This window comes from Castor canadensis, chromosome 3 (genome assembly GCF_047511655.1).
Source record: "Castor canadensis chromosome 3, mCasCan1.hap1v2, whole genome shotgun sequence".
Classification (NCBI taxonomy): domain Eukaryota; kingdom Metazoa; phylum Chordata; class Mammalia; order Rodentia; family Castoridae; genus Castor; species Castor canadensis.
In genome coordinates, this window is record NC_133388.1 from 157701729 (window position 1) to 157728802 (window position 27074).

Sequence of the window (27074 nt, forward strand, 5' to 3'; positions counted from 1 at the left end):
CATTTTTGAATACATTTATTTACATATACATTCACTTGATAATATTGTATCTTAGCATTCATCAAAAACTAAAGAGTTTTTAAGAATTGTTGAAAGTCCTTTACTGAAGCTCTGGCAATCTCTTTACAAAATACTTCATCAGGAACAGATACTAATTTGTCCAAAGAAATGTAGTTGGGTTTTGCTGGATCATACTGTGCTCTTCCTAAATAGGTAAGAAACATATGTCTTTCTTTAACTTTAAATAACCTTGAATTAAATACCTGGAAAAGAAAAATAAAGTTTTTTCAAAGCACTATATAATAAATGATGAAATATTTAAAATTTACTTGATTAAATACAAGGTTAACAAATATGCATTACATGCATAGTAAATATGATTACCGCCACAAGATTTATATCTTACAGCGCCTATAAAGAAATTATGATTAGAGAGGCTGGGGTGCAGCTTAGTAGTAGAGTACATGCCTAGCATGTGTAAGGTACTGGGTTTGATCCCCAGAACAGTCCAAAAATTATTAGACAAATTATGGGCCAGGTGTGGTAGTACACACCTGTAATCCCAGCACTCAGCAAGCTGAGGCAGGAGAATTCAGAGTTGGGGACCAGCCAGGGATACTACAGCAACAACAACAACAAAAGAAGAAATGATGATTAAAACAGACTCAAAAATCAATAAAGAGAACAACAATAAAACAACAAAAAGCTACATGGAGAACAAAGAACACGCAGTACTCCAGAGACAGGAGAATGTGTTTCAAGAGTAAGTCCTCAGGGTCACCATCCAATTACCTATAAGACTGAGCGTGGGGACCAGAAATTTATTTTAACAAGCTTTCTAGATGACTCTGATTATCTGCCAAGTTTGAAAAACAATGTTATATCAAGATCCACGTCTTGAAAAACAATGTTATATCAAGATCCACGTCAGCAAACAAATTTGTAAGATTTCATAATCTGTAAAACTCCTCTCCCCCTCCATTTTTTGGATGGCATTGGGGTTTGAACTCAGGGCTTTGCACTTGGGAGTCCACCTCCAGCCCTTTTCACTGATTATTTTTGAGATATGGTCTCATTTTTTGGTCAGACCATCCTGGAGATCAGTCTTCCTACTTTAAGCTTCTCACTGCTGCTGGGATGACAGGCACGCACCACAATGCCCAGCTTTTTTACACTGAGATGGGGTCTCACAAACTTTTTTCCTGTGTTGGCCTTGAACTGCAATCCTCCCTATCTCAGTCTCCCAAGTATAGCTAGGATTATAGGCATGAGCCCTGGTGCCAGGCTATTTTTTTCCCTGCTGCTCTTCAACTATAATCAAAATGAAATGCAACTGAGTCTGTTAGGGAACAATAAAACACCCAAGGGAGAGAGTGGCAGCAACTTCACAAAAGAGTCAGAAGCAGGTCAAGTCCTGCCCCAGGATGGGGGAGGATTGGGATATCTGGCCCCTCACTGCAGCCAGAGCCCTGAAGCTCAGGAGGCGTGGGCTCCCGGGAGGCTGGGATGACCAGTGGAGGGTGAGGACTGTAGCCGCACTCTTGGCTGCATGGTCGGAACTGGGACACAGCATGACAAATTCTAAACTGGAGATGTCTTTACTGGTATCCAAGTAAAAACAAAGTAACAGTTTATTTGGAAAGGACACTGAAAAATTACCATTGAAAATAAACTTGCTTTGACAATGGTGACCAAAAAAAAGTACAGGTATTAACTCAAAATGTGGTTAGTGTGCTTTTAGAAAAAAAAAAAAAATCTTTTCCTGTCTCTGCAAAAACAAATGATATTCTACTCTACCCTCATTTTGGTTACTAAATTCCCTTTACCACATTATCATTACTAAGCTTAAGATGATTATTTTGTCTTTGTCTTCTTAGGCAATGACTCCTGGCTTATAAAATGTCACACAACAGACAAAACCACAAATGACTGAAGCTCCTAAACTATGATTAATTTCCTAAATATAATACTGCTTTGAAACATTTATATAACTTATGACCAGATATTACGTTTACTTGCCCAATGGCTCAAGGTTACTTTATTGTTTCAATTTATTTTTGAGATAGGGTCTTGCTATGTAGACTAGGTGAGCCTAGAACTTGCTATGCCACCATGCCTAGCCCTTCATGTTACTTTATCATTAGAGAATTGTGTACTTCTTCAAATCCAAAAGCTACAGGTTGGATTGAGTTGTTTCTTCTTTAAAAATTGGGAGCACAGGCACCAGTGGCTCACACTTATAATCCTAGCTACTTGAGAGGCTGAGATCTGAGATCAGGTGGATTGGGGTTCAAGGCCAGCCAGGCCAGAAAGTCTGTGCAACCCTCCCATCTCAACCAATAGCTGGGTACTGTCATACCAAGCTGTGCAGAAGGCTGACATTTGGAGGATCACAGTTCCAGGGCAGGTTGGGCAAAAATGTTTGAAAGAACTCATCTCAATGGGAAAAAAGTCTGAAAAGCTGGGTGTTGTGGGATGCGTTTGTCATCCCAGTGACAGCTGGAACCATAAAACAGGAGGATAGCAAGCAGTTTATCTCCAAAATAACCAGAGCAAAAAGGGCTGGAGGTGTGGCTCAAGCCATAGAGCTCCTCCCTAGCAAGCACCAAGTCCTGCGTTCAAACAGGACAGTGGCAGTATATCTGGTAAAGAACACAGGTTTTTAAACTCAGCTGCCAGGGTTCTGCCCTCTTGTTACTCGGTAGCCTCGGATGGGTTAATCACTTTATATTTACTTTCTTCATTTGTAAAACAGGGTACTAACAGTACCCCGTGTGGCTACTGTAAGAATTATTGTAATGCGTTAATACAAGCAGAGCAGTAGAGACAGAGCTGGTACACAGTAAGCACTCAATAGCTACTGTTATTTCTATGATTTTCCTACCTCTTCTACACTGAATCATTGTTCTCTTAAGTCCTCTGGCTAAGACTATACTATGATGTAAACAATTATATTTTTAAAACGCTGTCTATCACAATGGATTCCAAGTTCTTCAAGAATATAGCCCATGTCTGGTTGATTTCTGTATCTCTCACCCAGGGTGGATGCCCTATTACATATTCCAAGAAGGACTGGACCACTAGAGTATGGAGGGGGCAATGTCAGATTCTCTCATCATGATCAGTCACTTAATAATCCACCAACCCAGGGGAAAACAAATTGTCATTGCTTCTTAGTTAAACATTACTTATTTTACTGTTGCCTCCATAAACCAAATTAATACAATTGTTGGCTCCTAACACTTTTATAATGTACCAGGAACATCCTATGTTAAGTACCATGCAAAATATTATGGGCAAATCACTTCTGTATGTGAAGGAACTGGACCAAAGGCAATCTAGTTATGGGAGGTGTGTTAGGTCATCTTTCTTTCTTTTTTTTTTAAATATCTTTAGATCATGATAAGACACACACTAACAAATAGCAGACGTGATCACTTTAATGAATTTTAATCTGTCATTTACCCAATAAATACTCAGATCCTATTCATCAAAGGCTGCTTTGATGAAATTCTATCATTTATTTGGCAAACATCCATTACATGCTTAAGTGCTTGGTATAGTTTTAGGACACTGGATTCAGCTGTGTATGAATCAGACAGTCACTGTGTTCACACAGTCAATGTTCTTGTGAACAGCAGATAATACCAGGAAATAATGAGGTAAAGAATATGAAAGTTTGATTACCTTAGGAAATGAAATGACAGCTTTGGCATGATGGCAAACTGGAACTGTTTTATGCTTTGGTAGGAGATCATTACAATATGGCTTGTTAATCCATGGATTTAGACTATGAATGAAAGTATATCTACTATTGAAAAGACCTTTAAAAGTGATCCTTTTTGAATTTAAATGCAGACAACCACAGGAGAGACTGCACTAGACTCTCCTGCCTGATTACCATGGGCAGAACTAGGAGTAGGCAGAAACTATAGGAACACAGACAAAGCACTGAATCTCCTTAGGAGATGTAGCATTGTGCCCTGCAGCTGTGATCTTCCCACAAGAGCACTGCACTGAGTGCCTAGATGGCAGCCCCAAAAGCAGGGCTAGGGCAGCTCCCAGAAACAGCTTTGAGTGCATTACCTGTGGGAACTTGACAATGATGTGGTGGGGGACGCTCATCACATTGTGCACATAATCGAAAGTCTCAGTAAGTTTCCTTTTATTTGCAGTTAGTATCTTCGGGATTTTAGTGATCATATGTTGAATTTCGTTACATTTGAAACCAAGTTCAAGACGATAAACCTACAAGAAAGTACATTTTTTATGAGTAAGGAGTAGAAACAGTTATTTTGGTACTACTGCCAGAGGATACTTTGATTCTTTTATAATTTAAAACAATGACATTTTAAAATCTGGGGGTAACTATTTAATGTCCACAAGGGATTGTGGCCTCCTGTTTCTGGGTGTCACCTGAATTTCAAATCCCTCCCCTAAGAATAAGCTCACAGCATGGTGACCATCATGAAGGACTCCAGAAGGAGTGGCATGACCATGAGATGTAATCATGGTACGTGAGGGAACCAGGGCATTTGTCTGTATGGGCCAGACACTAGCAGACCTGCATTAAGGTTTTCAAAGTGCTTTTTGAATTTTTGCTCCCAAGCACACCTACATATATGTTACTGAAAAACTACATGTCTAGATTCCAGACACAGATAACAAAACTAAACACTCAAACTGGGGGGTCGGTCTTCTATGTCCAGTGTCCAGTGCTCCCCTGGCAAGCCACTGCACTTTATCCTCCCCCTAGATTCTAAGCACCATGAGAACAGGGAATCCCTCTCAAGCACGGTGCTTGGCAGGTGGTCAACAACAAATACGGAGCATGAAACACTTCAGCACTTCAAAGAATAGGCATTACACAGTAATTTCCAGGACTACTGCAGCTTTGTATATTAACTAGTTGGTTGCTGTTAGCTTCATACTATTCCCATGGTGGAGGAAGGATTAGTGTCTGGTATACTGTGCGACACACCGAGAGCTAGTAATTGGCACAGATACAATGGAGAGCAATGTGCTAGCTACTACTCTCCTCACAGAAGTCCTCTGAATTGGGCTGGGAATGAAGCTCAGTGGTACACTTGCCTAGCATACACAAGGTCTTGAGCTTAATCCCTAGCACTGAAAAAAAAAAATTATTTTAGATTTAGCCTCTCAAACTCCCCAAGACATATAAACAGATTCTCATGATAGAAAAACAAAGCAATTTCACAAACTAGGAACACAAGCTAGGAGACACAGACCATAGCCTGTTTGGCCAGGCAACAAAAGCACTTTCCAGGTACCATCAAATACCTCTCCATTACTTTAGGATTATGGGTACCAATGTACTCAGGTGATAGAAACCTGGCCACCATGGGACAAACTTTTAACTGCTACAAACTCCTTACTAGATATCTGTTATATAATTTTCCTACTTCTGTCTATCTAAATCACTTTTTTGGGGATTAGGGAACTGGGGACTGAAATCAGGATTCTAGCAAGCACTCTACCACTTTAGATATGACTTCTTTTAAAATCCATCTTTCTTTAAGATGACAACTGGGACATTCATTCTCTCCAAAGGGCTCAAACAAAGAAAGTGGCATCTGAAAATCTCATCGTCTTACCTTCATATTTTCTTTCACAGGCTCTAAACTTCCAGTTAGCAGCCTCGGGAGGCGAACAACCAGATCTCTAGTCTAAGTTATAAACAAGACAATCTATTATCACTACGTATGCACATTTAACTAGTTTGAAAAATTAAGGCAATACAAAGCTAAAATGTAAAATATGACTTCATCAGAGAAATGACAGGAACCTCAGAAATATATAAACTTAACACTGTTTGAGGAAAAAAATACTGGATCTTAATGAAGCAATCTGAGGCTAAAATGATGTAGTTTTTGTTTAACATTGCAGGGAAACTTGTTTTTGTATGAAAAGTATCAGGGACTTAAAGGATTCACTTGGGCCGCACATTTATTAGAAACTTGAGAATTAAGTTAGTAAAAGTATTGGACGTAAAAATGTATGATTTCTCTCCACTTATTACCTTCTTCACACTAAGTTCAAGTTCTTTCTGAAAAAATCCCAGTCTGTTATCCAGTCTTTCCACTGAAAAATTCAGCAAAAATGGTGCATTTCTGACCATCTGTGTAATATCTGCCTTACTGAAATTTTTTGACTGTAGATAAGCCACCCTAGAGAAATAAACAAAAATACACATATATGACACACATTTACTAGAGAAATAAACAAATATACATATGCATGATAAACACTTCCTAGTGTCATGCTACTTTCCAATTGCAATGCTGGGGATTGAACTCAGAGCCTCATGCACTAGAGCCATGCTCCCAGTCTTCTTTGCTTGTAGCTTGTTTTTCAAACAGGGTCTTGTAATAACCTTCCCTGGGCTGGCTTCAAACTGTGATCCTCCTGCCCCTGCCTCTTGAGTAACTGGGATCACAAGTATGAACTACCATGCCTGGTTTATTTTTGAGATAGGGTCTCACTAACTTTTGCTGGGGCTGGCCTTAAACCATGATCCTGGCTCTGGCTCCCAAGTATCTGGGATTGCAGCATGCACCATTGCACTCAGCTCAAAGAACTTAAAAAAAGAAAAAAGAGCTCCCACACCAGAAAAAAAAAAAACACTGTGTAATAATGGCCCAAATATGGATTAAGTCTGCAGAACAAGTACTCACCACATTCTACAGTGGTTTTTGTTTATATGTGAAAAAAAGAAATAATTCTGGAATCCACTAGCAGGTAGATTTCTTTTTCAGTTAATCTGACTTATTTTATTACTTGGTAGGAAAAAAGTAAAATAGCTTCAAACGGTCTTCCCCCCAACCCTTGGTAAGAATGGGAAAAACACCAAGTAAGGAAATGAGACAATTCTTTATACAAAGAAGGACCTTCAATCATGAATTGATCTAAAAGAAGATTTTTTTATTTTAGTATAGTTATTATATATTTTCATAAATAATTTTACTACAGGCTTTCACTATGTATTCTGTTAACAACTGAGAAATTTTCCTGAGCTTCTGGAAGCCAAACTAAGGTAGTATAATGTAGAAAGTTTAGCTATAAAACTTCACTTTTTTAAATCTAAAAACATAATAAACAATTTTGTTCAGCCTTATATCAAGATATTATTATTAAAGAACAGCCCTAAAATTCCCTGTGAGTGGATAAATTGTCCATATTACATGTGACAAAATGTAGTTAAATAACTGCAGTAACTAGTAGCAGTAACTAAAGTAGTTAAATAACTTGCCTTAGATCACCAACTAACTAGTTAATAGAGCAGATGTGAACTCAGGCAAAGATGACATGGAAACTCTGTGATGGTTCTACATCACATACCAGAACTTAAATTATCTTCTACTGAGTGTTATGTGACTCCTCTAAAGTCATTCCTCAGAGGCTATGGTGTAGCAGGGAGGAGGATCAGAAGAAAACAGTCTAGGCCTGAGTCCTGAGAAAGTAGCAGAGAGGTAGGGATGGCATAGCAGAGAGAAAACCTGAGAAATCTGAACATGAGGAAGGTCACATTGTACCATGGAAGGGAAAGTCACATAGCACTAGGGTAAAGTAGCCAATAAAATTAAATAAATCCATATATGGATGAGACCTTGCTTTTTTCTTCTGTAACCTGCTTGCAAGGGTATATAAGGTGAGACCCCTTTGTTCTTGGGACTCAGTCTTTGGACATGAGTTTGCTGAGTCTGTGCGGGCACAATAAAATGTTGCTTCCTGCTAACTGCCTCAAGAGTCCCATATCTCAGCTAGTAAACTCCTGCAACATTTCTTGGGGGATTGTTATCCAGGATTGTGGAGATGGTAAGTTATCACCTCCCTTGTCACCGGGGTGCATCCCCCCAAACCACCAGAAGGAGATCCCACCAGGCACCAATGGCTAGCTTGATCCAGAGGGGATTCATCCTCCCTGTGAGTTGGGGTGAGGGCCACCCATGCACAACGGAACCAGTGAGGTGCAGGAACCAGTGAGGGAAGGAGAGCATTGCTCATCAGACTGGTTAAGAACCCAGGTTCAAATTCAGAACTGCCCCAGGAGGCAGAAGGGGAGCTTGATCACCTCCTAATGGGACATCCTAGTAACTGCCATTCTGGGGGTGAAACCATGTCTCTCAGGTTCAGGAGATGTATGGAAGTATGGTGCTGTATGAGAGTATATGAAAATGCGAGATGAGACGCAAGCTGCGAAGCAAGTGAGGAATTCCCTCGCGCTCTGTGTCTGTCTTCCCGTCTGGAAACGGGAGGAGATATGTAGAAATCAAGAGTAAAAACACTCCCTTGGAGTGTATGATTAATAACTTTAAAAAGGAATTTAATGGAGACTACAGAGTTGTTAACTCGTAACAAGCTAAATGTCCTTTGTTAAAGTAAATTGGCCTGCTTTTGGTAGGATGGCTTCCAGAAGGGTTACTAGATAAAACTGTGATTAATGAAGTTTACAGAGTAATTGTGAAAAGAAAAAAAGAAAAGAAACCCAAACCAAAACCTAACACCCAGGAGAATGGGAAAAGCCAAGAGGCTAAAATTGGTCTTCAAAAACCAGACTTTGTTTATTTAAGTTCAGGTGGCAATTTACTGGGCAGACTGAGGAGAAACCATTCTTTCAGTCTTGATACATAGCTATGGTGCCCCAGTTTGCACATCTTCACCCAAAATGGGCATCCTGAAGGAGGACTGAGGCTCAGCACTAACTGAGCTCTTTCAAAAATTAACACATAAAGGATGGACTTACACTGATACTTAAGATCTGGTCTGACTTGAAAGAAAAGGAATGTTGCAAAAGGGTTGTGAATGTAGAGAGAGGGAAATGGAGAAATGGAAACAAAGTTGGGATGAGGTCTTCAGGGGTGAAGTGAGGAGAGAGAGAAAGAGAGAAAGGAGAGAGAAAAAAAGAGGGGAAAGAAAAAGAAAAAAATAAAATGTCATAAAATGTTTAGAGACAGAAAAGGATAAAAGGCTTAATACACTCCTTCAGTGGAGTTTTTATGTCTTAAAAATAAAAAGTAAATAAAAAACAATTTAGGATTATTAAAATATGCCAGAAATACTGAACTTGCTGGCATCTTTACTTCTAAGGAGCATAAACAGGGAGAACCTACCTAAAAAGGTAAAAAGAAAAAGAGCAACTTTGACTGTTGCTGATTAAAAAAAAAAAAACAACGAACTGTTCCAATAGGTTGGTGCAGTAAGCTTGGTCTGATATTGAGACAGTCATGAGATGCTTATGTTTCCCTTGCTAATGGCTGGTCAGATTATGCATCCATATCATTGCATGCGCACAGCGTGTGTGTGTTTGTGTGTGTGTGTAAACATCTTCAAAATGGTTCTTAAAATGCTGATACTCAAGGTAACAAAAGGGTATTTATTTTAAAGACCTCTGTTATAAACTGCTTAGGCTTTTTACACATAAATATGTAAACATCTTGAGAACGGTTCTTATTATAGAGTCAATGTAAAAATTATTACTCTGTTCTACTGCTACTTTTAAGAAAACAGGTTTTCAAATTTATTTCAGTCAGGTCTCACTAAGATGCAGGCATTCAGGGGTTAACACTCTGGCTTGGGAGGGGAAGGGTCACAGCCTGCAACAAAAATCTTGGAATTTGGGTAAAGAAATGACTTTCACATGTTTCATTCTGCCATAATTACAATCTGGAATTTAATTATCTCTTATAATACAGGGGTCTATTAACAAATGGGCTTTCTATAAATTGTTTTTATACAAAAAAAAATTTTAAGTTTGCTTTGTTATTTTTTTCCCATACAAATATAAGGTTCTAAGTTAAAAGGTTTTATAAGTTAATTTTAACAAGTAACATGATATTGAAGATATGATTTTAAAAAATAAAAGGATAAAAAATACCTTTGGATTAAAAAAAAAAGTGGGGTGGTAAAGACAAGCTCCCCCAGGGGATACAAAAGTTGTCATAAAGATACAGAGTAAGTTGTCATAAAAGACGGAGCTTATGGATGCTTATGTAAGTGATTAAGTTAACTAAAATCTAAGAGTTACATTAAAGGTTTTATAAGGTCAAAATTTAATGTACTGATGTTAAACTAAAAATTTAATCCTCTAAGCTCATAACAACAAGGCTGTCTTTAAAATATTACATTGTTCTTGATAACACTTAAAAAAAATTGTCTTAAAATGGTTTTTGTTTTGTCAAGATAACTGTCAGGGAATTTTTGGTGCAACAGGTTAATCTACAAATTTGGCAAGACAACAAGAGTTTATTAAAACACAGAAAAACAAGAGGCAGCTGAGCACAGGGAATACTGCTGCACTGATGTAAGAGTTAAAACAAATTTACTTACGTAAAGCCCAAGTGTACCCTCCAGATAGGATTAAAAAAAAAAAACAAAACACTACACTAGAAGTCAAGACCTCCAGTTTTTATTGGTCCTACTCCTTCCACATGTTGGATGGAGGGAATTTTTGGCCTGGGATGGTCAGATTGGGCCTGTTATTTTAGGGGGGCTCCACTGACTACAGGTTGGTGGGATTCTGCTGTGTGTCATGAGCCACATGTTAATGTCAACAATCTGGGATGTGATCCCTTTTCAACATCTGAGCCATGATTCTTGGCCACTGTGTTTCCTAACTCCACATTTAGTCCCCATAAATATTTACCTGTGTTCTCTGGTGATTTTTGTTGGGGTTTTAACTATTAAGGTAACTGAGTCATGTTCATTTAGGAATTGGTTTATGTTGGGGTTAACAATGAGGACAGCCATGTTAGGACTAGACCTCCTCCCCCTTGCAGATGGCTCACCTTTATCATCCTGGATAGATGCCAGGGACAGTTGTGCAGACAGTGACCTAACTACAACTTCTCTTTCTTGGTTGCCCAGCAACAATCTCCCTTAGTGACCTTCCTGGTACTTTTCCACTAGCCCCCTATATCTAGCCCAAGCCTGTGTAAGGCAATGGAATCTAGCTCTCTTGCTGGGGTCACCCTCCACAGGGCTCCTGCCTGAACAATAAACCCTGCCTGCACTGGTGTTTGTGCCTTCTCTCTGCCTCTTCCATACTCTTATTTTCTAACAGTTTATATAAAACTTTCTAGATGACCTCATGGTTAAACAACTGTTGTCTTGGATAATTCTTGGTACCCTATATGTGTCTGTGACTGGGTATTTGTGGTCACTGACACTGTTCCCCCTCACAAATGATGAAAAATTCTAAGGTTTTACTTCAAAAACAACTAAACCAACATGTATATTTAACCTCTATAGCGCTATGATGCTATTGCTGGTTCCTGTGTATTAAATATATTTATGTTTTTCAAGTATATCAAGCCTTCTAAAATATAAAATTTAGATAAGCATGGTAACAAAAAGTTAGTGGTACTGATAAACTGTTCTGTTAGTTGCTAAATTGTCCATCAGAATTTTAACCATGACTCTTAAGTTTTTGTCATTAAAATTCTGATCCTTCCAATCAAGTCCATAAAAAAAAAACCAATAACTACTATGTGTCACCTAGGTTAGCTTTTTAGACATCTGCTTCTGTTAGATTTTGTTTTATATTGTCCTTGTCTAGAAGCCCACTGCCTAAGAGCCACTCCTTCTAAGACTTTTTGTTGCTTAAATTTGGCCAAAAGGGTCTAGTTGGCACTGAATCCCACCTGATCTGCTCGTTATTCCCTCCCGACGTGGAATTAAGACCAAACAAACAAACAAAATCCAGGAAAAAGCAAATCCTGATGATGACCAATCAAGAAAGATCTTCAGTCTAAGGCCTTATCACCCTGAATATGCCCAATCTCGTCTGGTCTTGAAAGCTGAGCAGGGTCAGGCCTGGTTAGCACTTGGATGGAAGACAGATCTTCAGAAGAGACTGCTCAGAGACAAGCAGTTTGGAGACAAGGGGGGAATGCCATCAAAGTTCAAATGGAGTCACTGGTGCCAGACCTCTCAAAAATAACCAAGGCTGAGAAGATTAAAGAAATGGTTCTTATGCATGTGTGGCTCTCTGGCATTAAAGCCCTTCCAGACACAAACTCAAATTTTTAGACAGGATCTTCTACTTAAATAGAGACAAAATAATTATTTTTACTGACTCTAAACATGTCCTTTGATACTTAATGAGTATCATTAAACAACTGAGTTTTCTTGGACATATACACTGACAGTATATTGTTGCCATAGTAATTCTATTAAGTTAAAAAAAAAAAAGACATTGGATAAAAAAATAAAATATCCAACCATTAAAACCCCATTGGAGGGGCCCTTTTGTTGTTATCTTGTCTACTCCCACCATAGTTAAAATAGCAGTGATTGCTCCTTGGATCCACCTCTGTCAAGTCAAGCCAGCTTCTCTTGAGTGGGAGTGCATCCCTGATCCAGCTTCACCTTACAGGATCACCCTCCAGAACCTGAGCGCTGTCCTCCGGCAGGACTCTGCTTCCCAGGAAACAAGAGGGGGCCAAGAACAACGCAAGGACAACCCTGTGTTAGTTACCACTGGAAGCTGACTAGTCTACACACGGCAGAAGCTTGAGGAGTCAACTCTAACAGGACTTACGGGTTATGTTTTTCACACCAGTTATTTCAATGTAATGCATTGTCACCCCTTGTCTGTATCTGCTGCTGTAGTTCTCACCCTAGTCTTTGCCATAGGCTTGGCAGAAACCACCCCCGCTGACTGGTCTCACGGAGAAAAGTTTTTATTTGCTCTCTTCTATCTCTTTTGAGCGGGATGCATAATTACTATTTATTCTTACTGATTTGGTTTAACAGAGGGCTAAATATGCAGCCCTCCTCCACAAGGGGAAAGCTGCCCCTAACTACACCTGTGGCACCTGTAACCCTGTAAATTTCACTGTACTTAAGCCATCTGATTTAACACAGGAAAAAGTAATTAGTATAAAAACAGATTAAAAAGCGTCTTGACACCGAGAGTCTGATACACCTCAAATTAGTAACTCTTACCCATGAGAGTTTCTCATACCAAGTTTTTCACTCCTTTTATATTTTCCATCTCTGCCAAAGCTAAAAACTTGTTCCTCTTACTGGCTGAGTCTATAGCCCAGACACTAAATGTCACTTCATGCTATGTTTGGGGGGGGGGGAACCAACACGGGAGACCACTGGGTTTGAGAAAAAGATGACAAATGGCCTTACATGTAATGATGTTATAAAACTACAAACCCCTAAATTAAGATGATGCTCTTTGACCCTAAGTGGGTCTGAGCATAACAGGGGGTAATAATGTAGCAGGGAGGAGGATCAGAAGAAAACAGTCTAGGCCTGAGTCCCGAGAAAGTAGCAGGGAGGTAGGGATGGCATAGAGAGATAAAACCTGAGAAATCTAAGCATGAGGAAGGTCACATAGCACCAGGGAGGGGAAAGTCGCATAGCACCAGGGTAAAGTAGCCAATAAAATTAAATATATCCATCTATGGATTAGACCTTGCTTTTTGCTTCTGTAACCTGCTTGCAAGGGTATATAAGGTGAGACCCCTTTGTTCTTGGGACTCAGTCTTTGGACATGAGTCTGCTGAGTCTGTGCTGGCACAATAAAATGTTGCTTCCTGCTAACTGCCTCAAGAATCCCCGTATCTCAGCTAACAAACTCCGGCAACAATGGAGGAAACAATCACGGGTAAGTGTTGGAAGGCCAAGGATTGGGAGTAAGTAGGAGGAAAGGAGATTTATTGTTTTCCTTTTTATTTTGTTTTGGGTTTTTTGGCAGCAAGGGTCAGGATTTGATTAAAATATTATAAAAACTGCTGTCTACACTATGATAATTTTTCCTAATAAAAACTAAAATGTAAGTCCCATCCATCCAAAAATACATTTAAATAATTTAAATGCAGATGATTCTCTTAAAAAACTTTTTTTTTTTTTTTCGCGGTAATGGGGCTTGAACTCAGGGCTTTCACCTTGAGCCACTCTACCTGCCCAATTTTTTGTGTTAGGTATTTTTGAGGTAGGGTCTTACAAACTATTTGTCTGGGCTGGCTTCGAACTTCGATCCTCCTGTTCTCTGCCTCCTGAGTAGCTAGGATTGTAGGCGTGAGCCACCGGCACCCAGCTCTCTTGAAAATTTTACAAAGAATTAAAATTTTTTATACCTTTAAAATGTTTTCATTGCAAAGAAAATGAACACATGAAGTTGGTACTGTCATAGAAATTCTAGAAAATAAGATCGATGTACACAGCAGATGCAGGAAATGTGTTTAAACATACCCTTGCCTATTGAGTAGAAGTTTATTTTTCATTGTACATCCTTTTGAGTACATGTGGATATAATAGCTATTGGAAAGTTCTAATTAAAAAAGTGTTTCCCAGCTCAATTTAATAGTCAGCCATACTGTCTATATTAGAGAATACTGCTCAGTTGTTAGGAGCATATGTGACCTTGAAAAAGTAATTTATGCTCTTTTAAGGTTTAAGTTTCCTTCACAGGATAAATGCAGGCAGACATTATGGTGCAATGGCCAGGACTGTGGAGTTGGACTAACTGGACTTGAATCCCAAATCTGCTACTTATGCTGCATGCAATCTTGGAACAATTATGAACCTCTCTGTGCATCCTATGTGCAGTGAGACAGTTAACAGTCAAAGTTAGTTTTTGAAATGATCCCCATTGCATGGTACTCAAGCTTCCTTGGAATAAAACTTCAGCAATCAGGCAAGCTGGTTTTTGAATGAAGAAATCAGTATTCCAGGCAGCTAGGAGAAGCAGACCTGGATGGGAGAGTTCATGAGAATTACTCTCTCTCCTTGTATTCGACAGTCTGTATTACACAAGACTGTAGTTCCATGTCTGCTGCCCAGTGCCTTCAGTATATAAAACCTCAAAAGTCGAGCAGTGTTAGGAAAGTAGTTTTTATTTCTTTTTTTCTCCCTTAATTGAGGAGCAAGGCATCAGATTCTAAAGTTTCAAGGAAATGCTAAGCTCTCTGAGATGTAGGTAGGTGGCCCACCAGGGTGGGGAATGGTCTGGGGGCCAAAGACCAGGCAGATTGAGTAGGAGACTGCTATGGTGATCTTAAGTGTGAAGTGATGGGGCCTGAGGCAAAGACGAAGTGGAGAGTAAGAGAATGCACTGAGGTCTGAGAAGACAGCTAAGGTAGAACTCACGGGCCTTGATTTGCTACACGTGGATGCCAACAGAAGCGAAGCCAGAGTTAATACTAGTACGTCTGATTTAGGCAGTAGGGTGAATAGTGCAGAGCTCTCAATCAGTGAACCCAGCAATCAGAGCCTGCTGGTGAGAGGAAGGCCGAAGATGAGTTCCAGTGTTAACTGGAGGACAGGGACATTTATCTCACTGTAAGGGTTCTCACAGATTTAATAATTCTTTGAATGTCGAATGACGTACAAAGATGTTTACAAAAGTGCTATTTAAAGAAGAAAAAAGGAACAACCAAAATAGCCAATTTGTGGAAATGAGTAAGCAAATTATACAATAATTCGCCAACAGAATGTCAAATGTCTTCTATCAAAAACTGGATTGGAAAGCCAGGTGTGGTGACGCATGCCTGTAATCCCAGCAGTAAGGAGGCCAAGGCAGGAGGATAGTGTTCAAGGCCAGTCTAGACTTCATAGTGAGACCCCATCTCACTATGAAAAAAATTTCATTTTTGGTCGGGGGAGATAGAAAAACCTAAAGATTATGCTTTTGTGACTTTAAATACACTCTTAGATAACTCAGCCTTTTTTGGGGGGCAGTACTGGAGTTTGAACTCAGGGCCTCACATTTGCTAGACAGGTACTCTACCACTTAAGCCACAACCCCATCCCTAATTTAGCTATGTGTTAATGAAGTTTTTAGAAAAAGTATACCAGTTTCTGAAGAGAAATATTAACTACTACCTCAACAGTAACTTGAAAGGATAAAACAACAGACGAGCTGAATCAAAGAACTGTTTGAAACACTCAACTTAGACCAAATAAGGATTTTAACAAAAAAGTAGCATCCATGCTCATAATCTCACTAGATTTTGCACAACACAGACATAAAAAATTACTTACACATACATTTCCTCCACAACCTTTTCTTAGGTTATGTGAGAATCATTCTAAAAGCCCTACCTGAGTTGGGTGCTGTAATCCTAGCTACTTGGGAGGCCAAGATCAGGAGGATCATGGTTCAAAGGCAACCTGGGCAAATAGTTTGTGAGACCCTATCTTGAATACTCAACACACACAAACAAAAGGCTGGGGGAGTGGCTCAAGTGTGAGGCCCTGAGTTCAAACCCCAATACCACCAAAGGAGGAAACAAAAAAAAAAAAGCCTTACCTGATCTTTAGATTTTCAAGGTCTTCAGAAAAAATGGCATAATTTTTTGTCAGGAATGTTCCAAGTTGGTTATCTTCCAAACCCAAATCCTTCAGAAACAGGAGTATTTGTTTAATGTCTTTTTCAAAATCCAGTCTTAGAAGAAGGTTGGCTGCATCTGAATGCTTTTCTATCTTGGACAAATCCACTCCTACAATAAATTGTAAATATGGTTTGAAAATTACATCTTATTCAGTACAGTCCAAAAATACAAGCACAAGAAATTACTGATGAATGACCTATTCAAAGGAGAACTGAGATAGACAAATAGAAACTTCTAAATATTTTTAAACTAAATTGGTTTCAGAAATAAAGACAAATTTAATTAATCACAGTACTTATTTCAAAGACAAGTCTAGAAGAAAACAAGAGCATTTGTAGCAAAATTCCCCTAAAGACAAATTCACTAAAGCATATCAACAGCAGATCACCATCTTTGTCTATAGCTTCCGGGAAGTTTAAAGGATGCTTGTGAGCCCCTAAATACCACCATAGTAAGTGCTCAACTGCAGTAATTCTACAGGGTGCAATCTCTATGAATTAACTGCTGCTTTCTTTGAGGTTTTAATCATTTCCTTAGTTACAGCATTATTTAAAATGAGTAAAAATGACCCTGTGAATTACTCACCATGCCATCTCCGGGGCATTAGTACCCAGACAGTGCCTACACATGTCTGTGTGAGAGCCGTGGACACACAAAACCCTCCAGCACCCAAGAAAACAGAAAGTGCACAACCTTCACCCCTCACTCTCACCTACCCTTTTCCCCTAGGTAATTCAGGTAGATGAGATGAGAAACAGGAGGGAGGAAGAGGGGAAAGGAAGGTGTAGTTTAAAGCACTCTTTGCTTTCATGCATAGTTAGATGTCAGCTTTAATTAGGCAGGGATTCAAAGTAACCTGGAATCAAAATCCTCCTTGAAACACGAGCATCTTATTCCTTCATTTTTCTCCTTTTATCTGATTAAAATAAAATTTAAAAAAGCATGGAAAGGCCTATCCTATTTTCTTTAAAATAAAACTGAGATAATGTAAAACATTAAGTTTAGATTCGAATTTCATAACCTTAAAAATGTTTCTTAAAAATAACTCCTAAAACTGATTTTTAGAGGCAACTTTATAGTGTTACATATAAAGGCAATGAAACAAGAACATTATTTTCTTAATGGTATCTGCAATCAGAAAAATAAATTATCGTGGTGAATGGCTGTAATCCCAGCACTTGGGAGGCTGAGGATTTCAAGTTTGAGGTCGGCCTAGGCCACACAGTAAGGCCCTGTGTCAGGAAAAAAAAAAAACTTATCATTCTAACTCCAATTATCAGAGCCAACTATAATTCCAAATTCAAATTTCATTTATTTTTAAAGGTAGAAGGCACTTTATTTATTTATTTATTTGGTGGCTCTGGGGTTTGAACTCAGGGCATCATGTTTGCTATTAATTTAATTTCTTGATATTAAACATACAATGATGCAAGACAGCCACAAACAGCAAAACAGATTAAGCACACACACACACACACATATGCACACAGAATGGAGTTGAGAAACAGACCTGGGATGAACTAAAAAAATGTTCCATGCACAAACAATGGCATTTCAAATCAATGAGGAAAAGACAAGACTACTCATTAAAATATAATGGGAGAACCAACTATACTTCCAAAAAATAATTCTCTTGGTATCATTATATAAAACTTAACACTGAATAAAGAGTCTAAATGCTAAACTAGACTAGAAGAAGACAGAGAACTTAAAAACATTAATTAAATGCATAAAAATATAAAGCCCGTGTATGGCTTTCCATAAATACATGTTTGTTTAGGAAAATGCCTGGAAAGCTATTTGACCAATCAGTAATAGTGGTTACCTTTGGGAAATGGAAGAGGATAAGAGGCTTATCTATTTAATAATTTAATGTTTACACTTTTAACAACTAGATGTATTCTTTTGTAATTTAAAAATAATAATACTAATAATAATAAAAGGAAAGCAAACATAACTAATGGATGGATAAAGAGGATGGAAACCAGGTACAAAAATCTGTGATAAATGGAAGAGGAGGCTTTAAAAATAACGTAAAGGACTCAGACTTCAGTTTAACTAAATACTACAGCCATGTAGTATTGAAAGGCCATGCTCAGTGTGAGCTGTCACACTCTGACTGTGCTAACACAGAAATCCTGAAAAGCTGCTTTATAATAGCACTGGGAGAGCAGAATCTCACCAGGAGAGCACATCACTCAGTCAAATCACTTGGATTTGAAATCACAGGATTTCATTAACCAGGAAAAACAGTCACTGAATGCCTACAATGGACCAGGCATTTCTGCTAAGCACTGACGAAAGATAAAATGAACAATACATGATCTAACCTCTAGGTGATTGGTTTACTTGGGCTTTATCTCATCAATTCAGTAAATGCAAATATTACCATTACCCCCCCCATGTTCACTTATAGTTACACACATTTAGTTATCAGTCAGGGTCTAGTGAGCAACATTTATTGTCCTACGAAGTTCAAATAAAAGAGCTGTAATGAAGGAACTCAAACACAGTGCTATGAACAGAGTTGAGGGAACACACACAGGCTCTTCTAGCACCAGAGACAACGAGGCCAAAGTGTTTACCAGAGTACAGAGGGAGCCGAGCTATTATGGAGGGGCTGCTCTAGAGGAGCTGTTGTCATGGAGCCAGCTGTTATAGGACCCAAAGAAGGTAGGGAACAGGAGAAACCACCCCACCTGGCCCTTGTATCCTCTACCCTGTGGGTGCCTCCCACTGGCTGAAGCTACTCAGAAGCCAGCAGGCATCAGAGCTTATACACACAGGGACTAGCCTCCTGGGATACAGAATAAGCAGAGAAAGGCAGAAAATAGATCTGAAAAGTAAACAGAGAAGGACCAGGATTCAGGTCCTCAAAAACATTGTCTAGTTGGAGGAATGGCTCAAGTAGTAGAGTGCTTGCCTAGCAAGTATAAGGCCCTGAGTTCAAACCCCAGTAGCGCCCCAAAACCAAAAACACTGCCTGACATCTGACAAGCAATCATGGTTCACTGAAGTCACTTCTAAGACATGCTGTTGAGGTATCAGCGTATGGAAGAAGGAATGGCTGAAACACTTCAAGCCTCTAAGTTCACTGTAATTACTCACAGGTAGGGGCCATATCTTAGGTTTATCTTGCATCACCCACAGCACCTGCCACGGCCTACAGAGGATGTTCTGAAAGGAAAGGTGACTGGCTCTCCTGCTCACAGCAGAGTCATCTCTTGCCTTTGAACTTACAGAGCATGTTTTTAATTGTGTATTCTGGGGGCACAACAGGTGTTTGATGTATGTCTACCTGGATTACCTAGGGGAAAAGGGTAGGTGAGAGTGTGAGGGGTGAAGGCTGTGCACTTTCTGTTTTCTTGGGTGCTGGAGGGTTTTGTGTATCCATGGCTCTCACACAGACATGTGTAGGCTCCCTCTGGATACTGTCTGGGTACTAACGCCCTAGAGATGGCATGGTGAGTAATTCACAGGGTCATTTTTACTCATTTTAAATAGTGCTCTAACTAAGGAAATTATTAAAACCTCAAAGAAAGTAGCAGTTAATTCATAGAGATTGCACCCTATAGAGTTTTTAAGTGCTCAGGGTCAAACCTAGGGCCTTGCAAATGGTAAGATGCATTCTACTACTGAGCTACAGCCCCAGAACTCCACTCCATTTACTCTTCAAACTGTGAGTTTAGACATTTCTGAATGTCTTTGTTCTTCAAGTTTCTTGAGAACAAAGGCCATTCCCTATACACTTGGGTAACATTTGGGTAACTAAGCATAGGGACAGATGAGTAAACAATTTTCATCCACTGTCATTAGTGCTCTGATCCAAGGAAGCAGAAAAGGGAACAGGAGCTCAGGAGAGCCACCCTATTTGCAGGGCCAAAGAAAACATTTCAAAGTTGCTTGAGCTAACTTCTCCAGTTGTCAAGAGTTGGCCAACAAAGGAGGGAAATAGTAAGCACTGAAGCTGACAAGATAAGCAGGAGGAAAGCAGGAAGAGCTTTGAGGCCTTGAAAAGGGTTTGAAGAATTCCAAGCAGGTCACTGGCACGATCAGATTTGCATTTTAGAGAAAGTACCAACATCCCAGAGATTTTCAGAGCCAATACTGCTGACAAAAAGACTATTAAACTAGGAGATGCCATTCAGTGACAATGAGCCCCTAATGATGGTGACTATAGGATGATGGTAGATGGACTTGAGATACATAGAACAGAGCCATAGCAAAAGGTGTTAAATTAGATGAAAGGAATGAGGGGAAAAAGCAAGAATCATGTACAATCTCTAGAAATCTCCAGCAGAGCAAAGGTTTTCTTTTGCCACTCATAAAAATCAGCACCCCAAAATACAGGGAGTGAAAAACAGAAAAAATAAGCTGCTTCTTGGGTGCAAGATATAGATTTATCTATATCCCCAAAACACAATATATGAAAACAGACAGAAAAGTGGTAACAGCACGCCTGTAATCTCAGCACTAGGGAGGCGGAGGCAGGAGGAACCTGAGTCCAAGGCCAGCCTGGGCTACAGAGCCAGATACCATCTCAGACAAACAAATAAATAAACAACCAAAACTACAACAACAAAAAAAAAAACTCAACAGAGTGGTAAGAGAATTATCAGAGAAGAGAAAGAAGAAACTGAAATGCCTGCAGATGAGAATTCTGACAAGTGGTGAACAAATTAGAATGGATTGAGTACTTCTAATCCCCAAATGCAAAATCTGAAATGTTCCAAAAAGTTTTAGAATTTGGATTTTTCAGATGACAATGCAAGACTGGTAAAATCTAGGCAATTATTACAAAATATGAAGAAAAAAAAAGCCAAAATACTTCTGGTACCCTTCATTTTGAATAAGAGATACTCAAACTACCAAGAAAAATTTAAATGGCTCAGAAATGGAATCTCTAGAGAGCTAAGAGGTTGGAAGTGAGTTAGGGCTGGAAACTGGACTGCGTAGGGCTGGAAACTGGACTACGTAGGGCTGTACGTGGAGAACAGACCCTTACCTATCTGGTTGCTCTCAATCTCCCAGGAATAAAGGGGCTCATTTTCTGAGAAAATCAAGTAAGAGAAATGCCAAACCCAGAGGTAATGGGAAAAGCAAAAGGTTACAAGAAGGTGCTAGATTACAAATTAGACCAAGTACAACTTTCCAGATCCAGGTGCTGCCTTTAGCTATCCAGATCCAGGTGCAATCTACCAGTTAGCAGGCTGAGAAACTACCCAAATCAGGACAGTGGGCTGCAGGAGGCAGGTCAGGGAACGGGGCAAACATAATTTGACAGGATTGATGGAAAAACCACCCAAAGAGGTTAATGGAAGGTGTGGTAAAACTCTACCCTAGAGACAAGTAAAACTTCCAGGTGGCTGGAAGTGGAAAGCTATACAGAAAGGAAAGCAGTATTTTACTTCTTACTAGAGAAGCTAGCAATTCAATCACTGACTAATGATTTAGCTAACAATTATTACACTGAAGAAACTGAAGAGAATATGGAAAAGTATGTGCATATAGACCAACTGATGATGAAACACTGCTTTTAAAATGTGGGGGTTGGGTGCAAACAGAAAGAGATAAAAGTTGAGTAGATATCTCAGGGGAATGGGATGCAAAGTCAAGAAGAATGAAGCACAGAATATGGTTTTCCACTACAGACCTTGTCACCCTATTAGACTTGTGCTCACATGTATACTTTGATAAGATTAAAATGTTAATTTAAACCATCCAAAATGATGGGAGTACACTCACGAAGTACCTGTGGGTGAGAGCTTACCAAGAAGCACTAACTTCTGCAGAGTCTCGGAATGATCCACGTAGTCTCGAAGTGTGTGTGAAGCTGGGGGCACTGGTGGGGCTGCAGTAATTTGAATAGCCTCCTCCTCAGAAACTAGCTGCAGTGGAGACAATGGAGGCAAATCATCCAGTTCTTGGAAGCCAGCCATGAGGAAAGAGAGAAACGAGTTAGCACTGCAATATACTTGTAAAACTATTCTACAAAGATCACCTCTTCCCTAGTTTGCATCTCTCACTAGTTAAATATTGGCATCATTTCAGAATTAAATTACCTTTTAAGAGACAGAGTTATGACTAATATTTAGAGAGCTCAATGACCATCTCTCCAAGATAAGAAATTTGTTGGTAAGTTTCAAGGCACACAATCCTTTTTCGAGATAGTCTCACTATGTATTCCATGCAGGTCTTGAACTCACAATCCTTCTACCTCAGCCTCTCAAATGCTGGGATTACAGGCATATACCTTGGGAAGGTACAAAACTCTTTTCCTTCTCTTTTCATCAACAGGTTAAGAGTGTTAAAGATCAACTGCCCTGTGCGCACATTTTGAGATTGAGTCTACACAGCTTGCTAACTTGGCCAAAAGTACACGTATTCTATCAGTCTGAATTGCAAGGGTTGAAGTTATAACATTCTGAAACTTCTGTTTTGATCCAATGCCCTCCTTTTCAGGTTTCTCTCAAATGTATTTAGGCAAACCTTTATGACTAGTTCTACCACCTGTAATCCTTTGCTAAGGGAGTCCCCTTTAGCACAGGCTTGAGTCTGAGGTTTTGTTTTCCTAATAAAATGCAATATGGAAGATACATGGAACTTTAACTTATCCTAAGCTAAGGAATCAAGACTATGATCTATTTTTTTGCCTCTAATTGCTCACTATCCTTTCTCATTTTTTCATAGCCAACCTCTTCTCCCTGCCAACTTATCCAGCTTGCTTTCTTTCATATTCCCTAACAGAGTATTATTCCATTTCGGGTGAAATACTGAATTCCTAGACTAGGAAGCACAGGAAGAAGAGCACTGACCAAAAAGGAATGCAAGGGAACTTTTGGGGGTTATGTAACTATTCTATTTGATGACTGTGGTGGTGATAACTATACATCAAAATTCATAGAACTACATACCCCAAAAGAAGAATGTGTCATCAATTATACCCTAGTAAGCTTAATTTATACCAGAAGGGAACTTTTTTCTAAATAATCTAAATAATGATGTAGAAAGCAAAGGTTCATATATACATATATGTTATATTTATATATAATCTTACACATATTATACCAATAAACTGCTAGTAAAAGAAAGGTATAATAGAAGTAAATGGATAGACCTAGCATGGTTTCTTACCTTGCCTGACAGAAAATATAATGCAAAGTGGGTTAACAGAATGTAAACAGGTAGCTTGTTCAAACACCAACGTGGGGATATGGGGGAAGGGGACTTTCCTGAAAGTTGAGAATTACCTTGCAGAGGCAGCTTGGCATCAGAGCTGGGCATCTTCTCTGATTGCTCACTCTCAGAGGACAGCAATGTGCTTTGGGAAGAACTACTCTCTTGCCTACTTAAGTCGGCAGACTGGGAACTATTCCGTGTGGAGGAAGTTCTGTAAGTCTGAAATCCCCACTGGAGAAAGCAATTGTCAGAGGATATCTGAGCCCGGGCAGAAAAACCATGAAACAATGCTCTCCCTGGTCTTGGAAAATGTTCTGTGAGTTGTGTGGCATTAATGAAGCTTCTCAATTTAATTGAGTTTAACCATCTGGGTATCTGCTGGGCTGACAGAGCCATTTTTCTTCAAGCAGCCTACAAAGGAAAAATACAACAGTCAAAAGAAGAGAAACTGAATTTACCTAAATGTGTAAGACAGTATTCAAACCACAAAAGATAAATTGGAAATTATTCGTCGAGTGAAAGAAGTTTAAATAAATTTATATCACTAAAATAGTGAGTTGTTTCTCATAGAGGAAAAGCTATAAAGGAAGTTTCAGCTACCAACCAACACAGGAACACTGAACTGGAAAAAGATAAGCTTTACAATTTATGAAAGATATACCTTACAATTTAAAAACAAAAAGCAAAATCACTGGTGTAAGAAAAACATTTAAACCAAAACTCTTCAAATGTCCAAATTATAGCTGTTAATTCATTTTAATTTTTCTTTTTTGAGAGTCTCACTAGGTAGCACAGTGCTGGGATTAACAGGTGTGCTTCTACTACACCTGGCTTACACCTGTTAATTTAACCATTTAAATAGAAAATACACTGGTACAATGAAATGTTCTTGGAATTTGGTTTGAAGGACATTTGAGAAATATATTGCTGCCAAGTGTGGTGGCACACTGACCAAAAAAAACTGAAAGTGATTACTGATCAAAATAACACTGAGTTATTCAAATACATTTTGCATAGATAAATTAGTCACAAAAGCAGCAGCATGAATCATCATAATATTATCATTGCAATATAAAACAGGGAAAGCTGTTTCTTATTTCATCCACAGAGTTGATCACTATCGGTTATTTCACAGATAAAGTTATTTTTCAAAAGGAAATTGTCAAACTGTTAAATACTGTTTCACTAGAAAACAAAGAACAAACAAAAGAAAGAACAGTCTTCAAAAAAAAAGGAAAAAAGTCAAAATAGCAAGAAAGCTGGGCCTGGCTGTACATGCCTAAATCGAGCACTTGGGAGCAAAAGCTTCCAAGTTGATAGCCAGACTGGCTTCATAGTGACACTCTGCCTCAAAAAACAAAACAAAACAAAAAATCCCAAAGTGACAGAAACAAGTAAGCAACCAGCAATAATTTAACCAAAAAAGTATTTGTTTTCAACAAGACAGGTTGTTGCTACTTTAAACTCCAGAAATATGAAGGAATTTTATATTTAATCAGCTAATTAGAAAGGTAAACCTTATGCCTGCAATCTTAACATTAAATAAAATAATCCATATAAAACAAAGCATGGTGTCAGGCACATGGGAAATGCTCAACAAATTAGCCATTATTATTATTATGACTAGACAACCAAATGCATTTAATTCTATCAGCTAATTGTTGCATACAAATGTGTGCTTTTCCTACACAGTGGAAGGTGGCTTGTTCAATGCTCTGAATTAGACCAAATACTTCAGGGTCTAATTTCCTGTTGGATATTTGTAGTTTGGCAAAGTTTGCTGAAAGAGGTTTATAAAAGTGAAAGCTCACTTTCATTCTGAAGTAATGTTAGGAAGGAAATGAATGGTGATGATAACCTTGTGGGATAGATGACTTCTGTTACATTTTGGTGGAAAATGAGCTTCCAAACTCAAAAGTTTTCCCTCAAATTTATGGTGCTTTGCATAGTAGTTATAAGGGCATCAAAATGGGAGCCAGGAGACTTCAGTTAACCTACTTTGACAACAGTAAGTTTCTTGTGGTGGTCTAGCCCATGATTGTGGTTTGATGTAATCATTCTTCAAGTGTTATCATTATTATTTTTTGCCATTATTTGGAGGTCAAACCCAAAGCCACGTGACCTAGCACTAGCTACTCTCAGTTCCAAAATATTTTTTGTAAAGGTTAGGGTATAATAAAAAGATTTTCAGGTCCCTATCAGCTCTTTTTTTTTTTTTAAACTTGCTATCTTCCTGGCTCAGCCTCCATCACAGGCTTGTACCACCATGCCCAGCTAACTCTTAACATTTTGGACTTCAAATTCCTGAAACCCCGAATTCACTCTGGCGGATGCACTTGTAAATTCCATCTGACCTTAAAAAGACCTTAGTATCCTTCCATTTCTATTTACAAGTGCACTATCTTTACATTCCCGTTTCACTACTGTCTTATACATAACAACTGATTACTTGTTCATTATCTCCACCTAATGTCTGGTGGATGGAAATTAATCCATGGCAAGTAGAGTCAACTCCCTTGCCTACACATTCAAAAATGGGAGGCATTTGCAGATGTATATAAAGGACCTGAGAAGTCCAACGGCAAGTCTCCTAACAAGACCGTTTATCAGAGAGATGACTTTTTAGAAAACACCCTTTAAAACTCTGAAGTCGGGCGAGGTGGTGCACATTTGTAATCTCAGCATTCGGAAGAGGGATGCAGGAGGACCAACGGTTCGGGGCCAGCCTGGGCAGCACTGTGAAACTCACTCTCAAGGGGAAAAAAAAAAATCCTTTCTAGTCCATTAAAGTACACTACACGAGTTCTCAACTGTACGTCTAGTACTTCGTTAAGAAGAGGACTAAAAGACTGAAATAGATGTATTTCCGGTTCAAAGCTTCCATCTCTGTATCTAATAACTGAACTTAGGAGATGAAAGTGGGGCTAACATGGTGGCTTCGTAATAAAGGGCCCTCCCTAGGCCATTTTAACCCGTGCATTTTAGTTCCCCAAATCAAACTTCCGCAGGAAGCCAGCCGACATGCTGGGCCTCGCTCTGCGTCCCGCAGAGTCGCGTATACACAAGCACGGCTGCGTTTTCAGCACACAAGCCCGGGAAACGCGCAAAAAAAACCCACCCCCCCTCGACCCGGCCCCGAAGACCTAAAGGGCCGTGAAGCTTCGGGGCGCCGCCTAGACCCGAACCCTTCCGGGAACGCGCTGGGGGGCTCGGGCTTTTACCTGTTGCGAAGCCTGGGCCTCACGGGGTGTTCCGCGGGGATAGCCAGGCTCGCTGGACCCCAGGCCCAGCGCCACGGCCCCTCACTACTGCGTTACGCCCGCCGGACCCGAGGCTCCCGGGCCCACGGCTCCCGGGCCCACGTGGGCTGCGGCCGGAGTGGGCGAGACCATCTGGCAACCGCGCGGGGGGAGAGCGCGCTGCGAGCAGGGGAAAGCGCCAGCCGGGGACCGCAGATGCCTTTCTATCGACCGTGGCGTCCCTCCAGCCGCGCTCACTGGGAGACCGAAGGTTTGATGAGTGCCTAAA

The 27074-nt window shown here is 39.6% G+C and overlaps 1 protein-coding gene across 2 annotated transcripts; it reads right to left on the reverse strand.

The window, feature by feature from the left end:
* Nucleotides 1–26905, reverse strand: Mterf3 (mitochondrial transcription termination factor 3). 2 transcript variants are annotated; one of them, XM_020172213.2, is made up of 8 exons: nucleotides 26768–26905; nucleotides 23618–23957; nucleotides 22138–22290; nucleotides 16286–16475; nucleotides 6041–6188; nucleotides 5616–5687; nucleotides 4087–4248; nucleotides 1–205 (listed from the first exon to the last, which is right to left on the reverse strand). In XM_020172213.2, the coding sequence occupies exons 2-8, from the start codon at nucleotides 23940–23942 to the stop codon at nucleotides 152–154; spliced, it is 1104 nt and encodes a 367-aa protein (XP_020027802.2). In that variant the 5' UTR covers nucleotides 23943–23957; nucleotides 26768–26905; the 3' UTR covers nucleotides 1–151. The 2 variants fall into 2 exon arrangements, with proteins under 2 accessions (XP_020027802.2, XP_020027801.2); XM_020172212.2 differs by having other exon boundaries at nucleotides 1–263.
* Nucleotides 26906–27074: the final 169 nt, after the last annotated feature.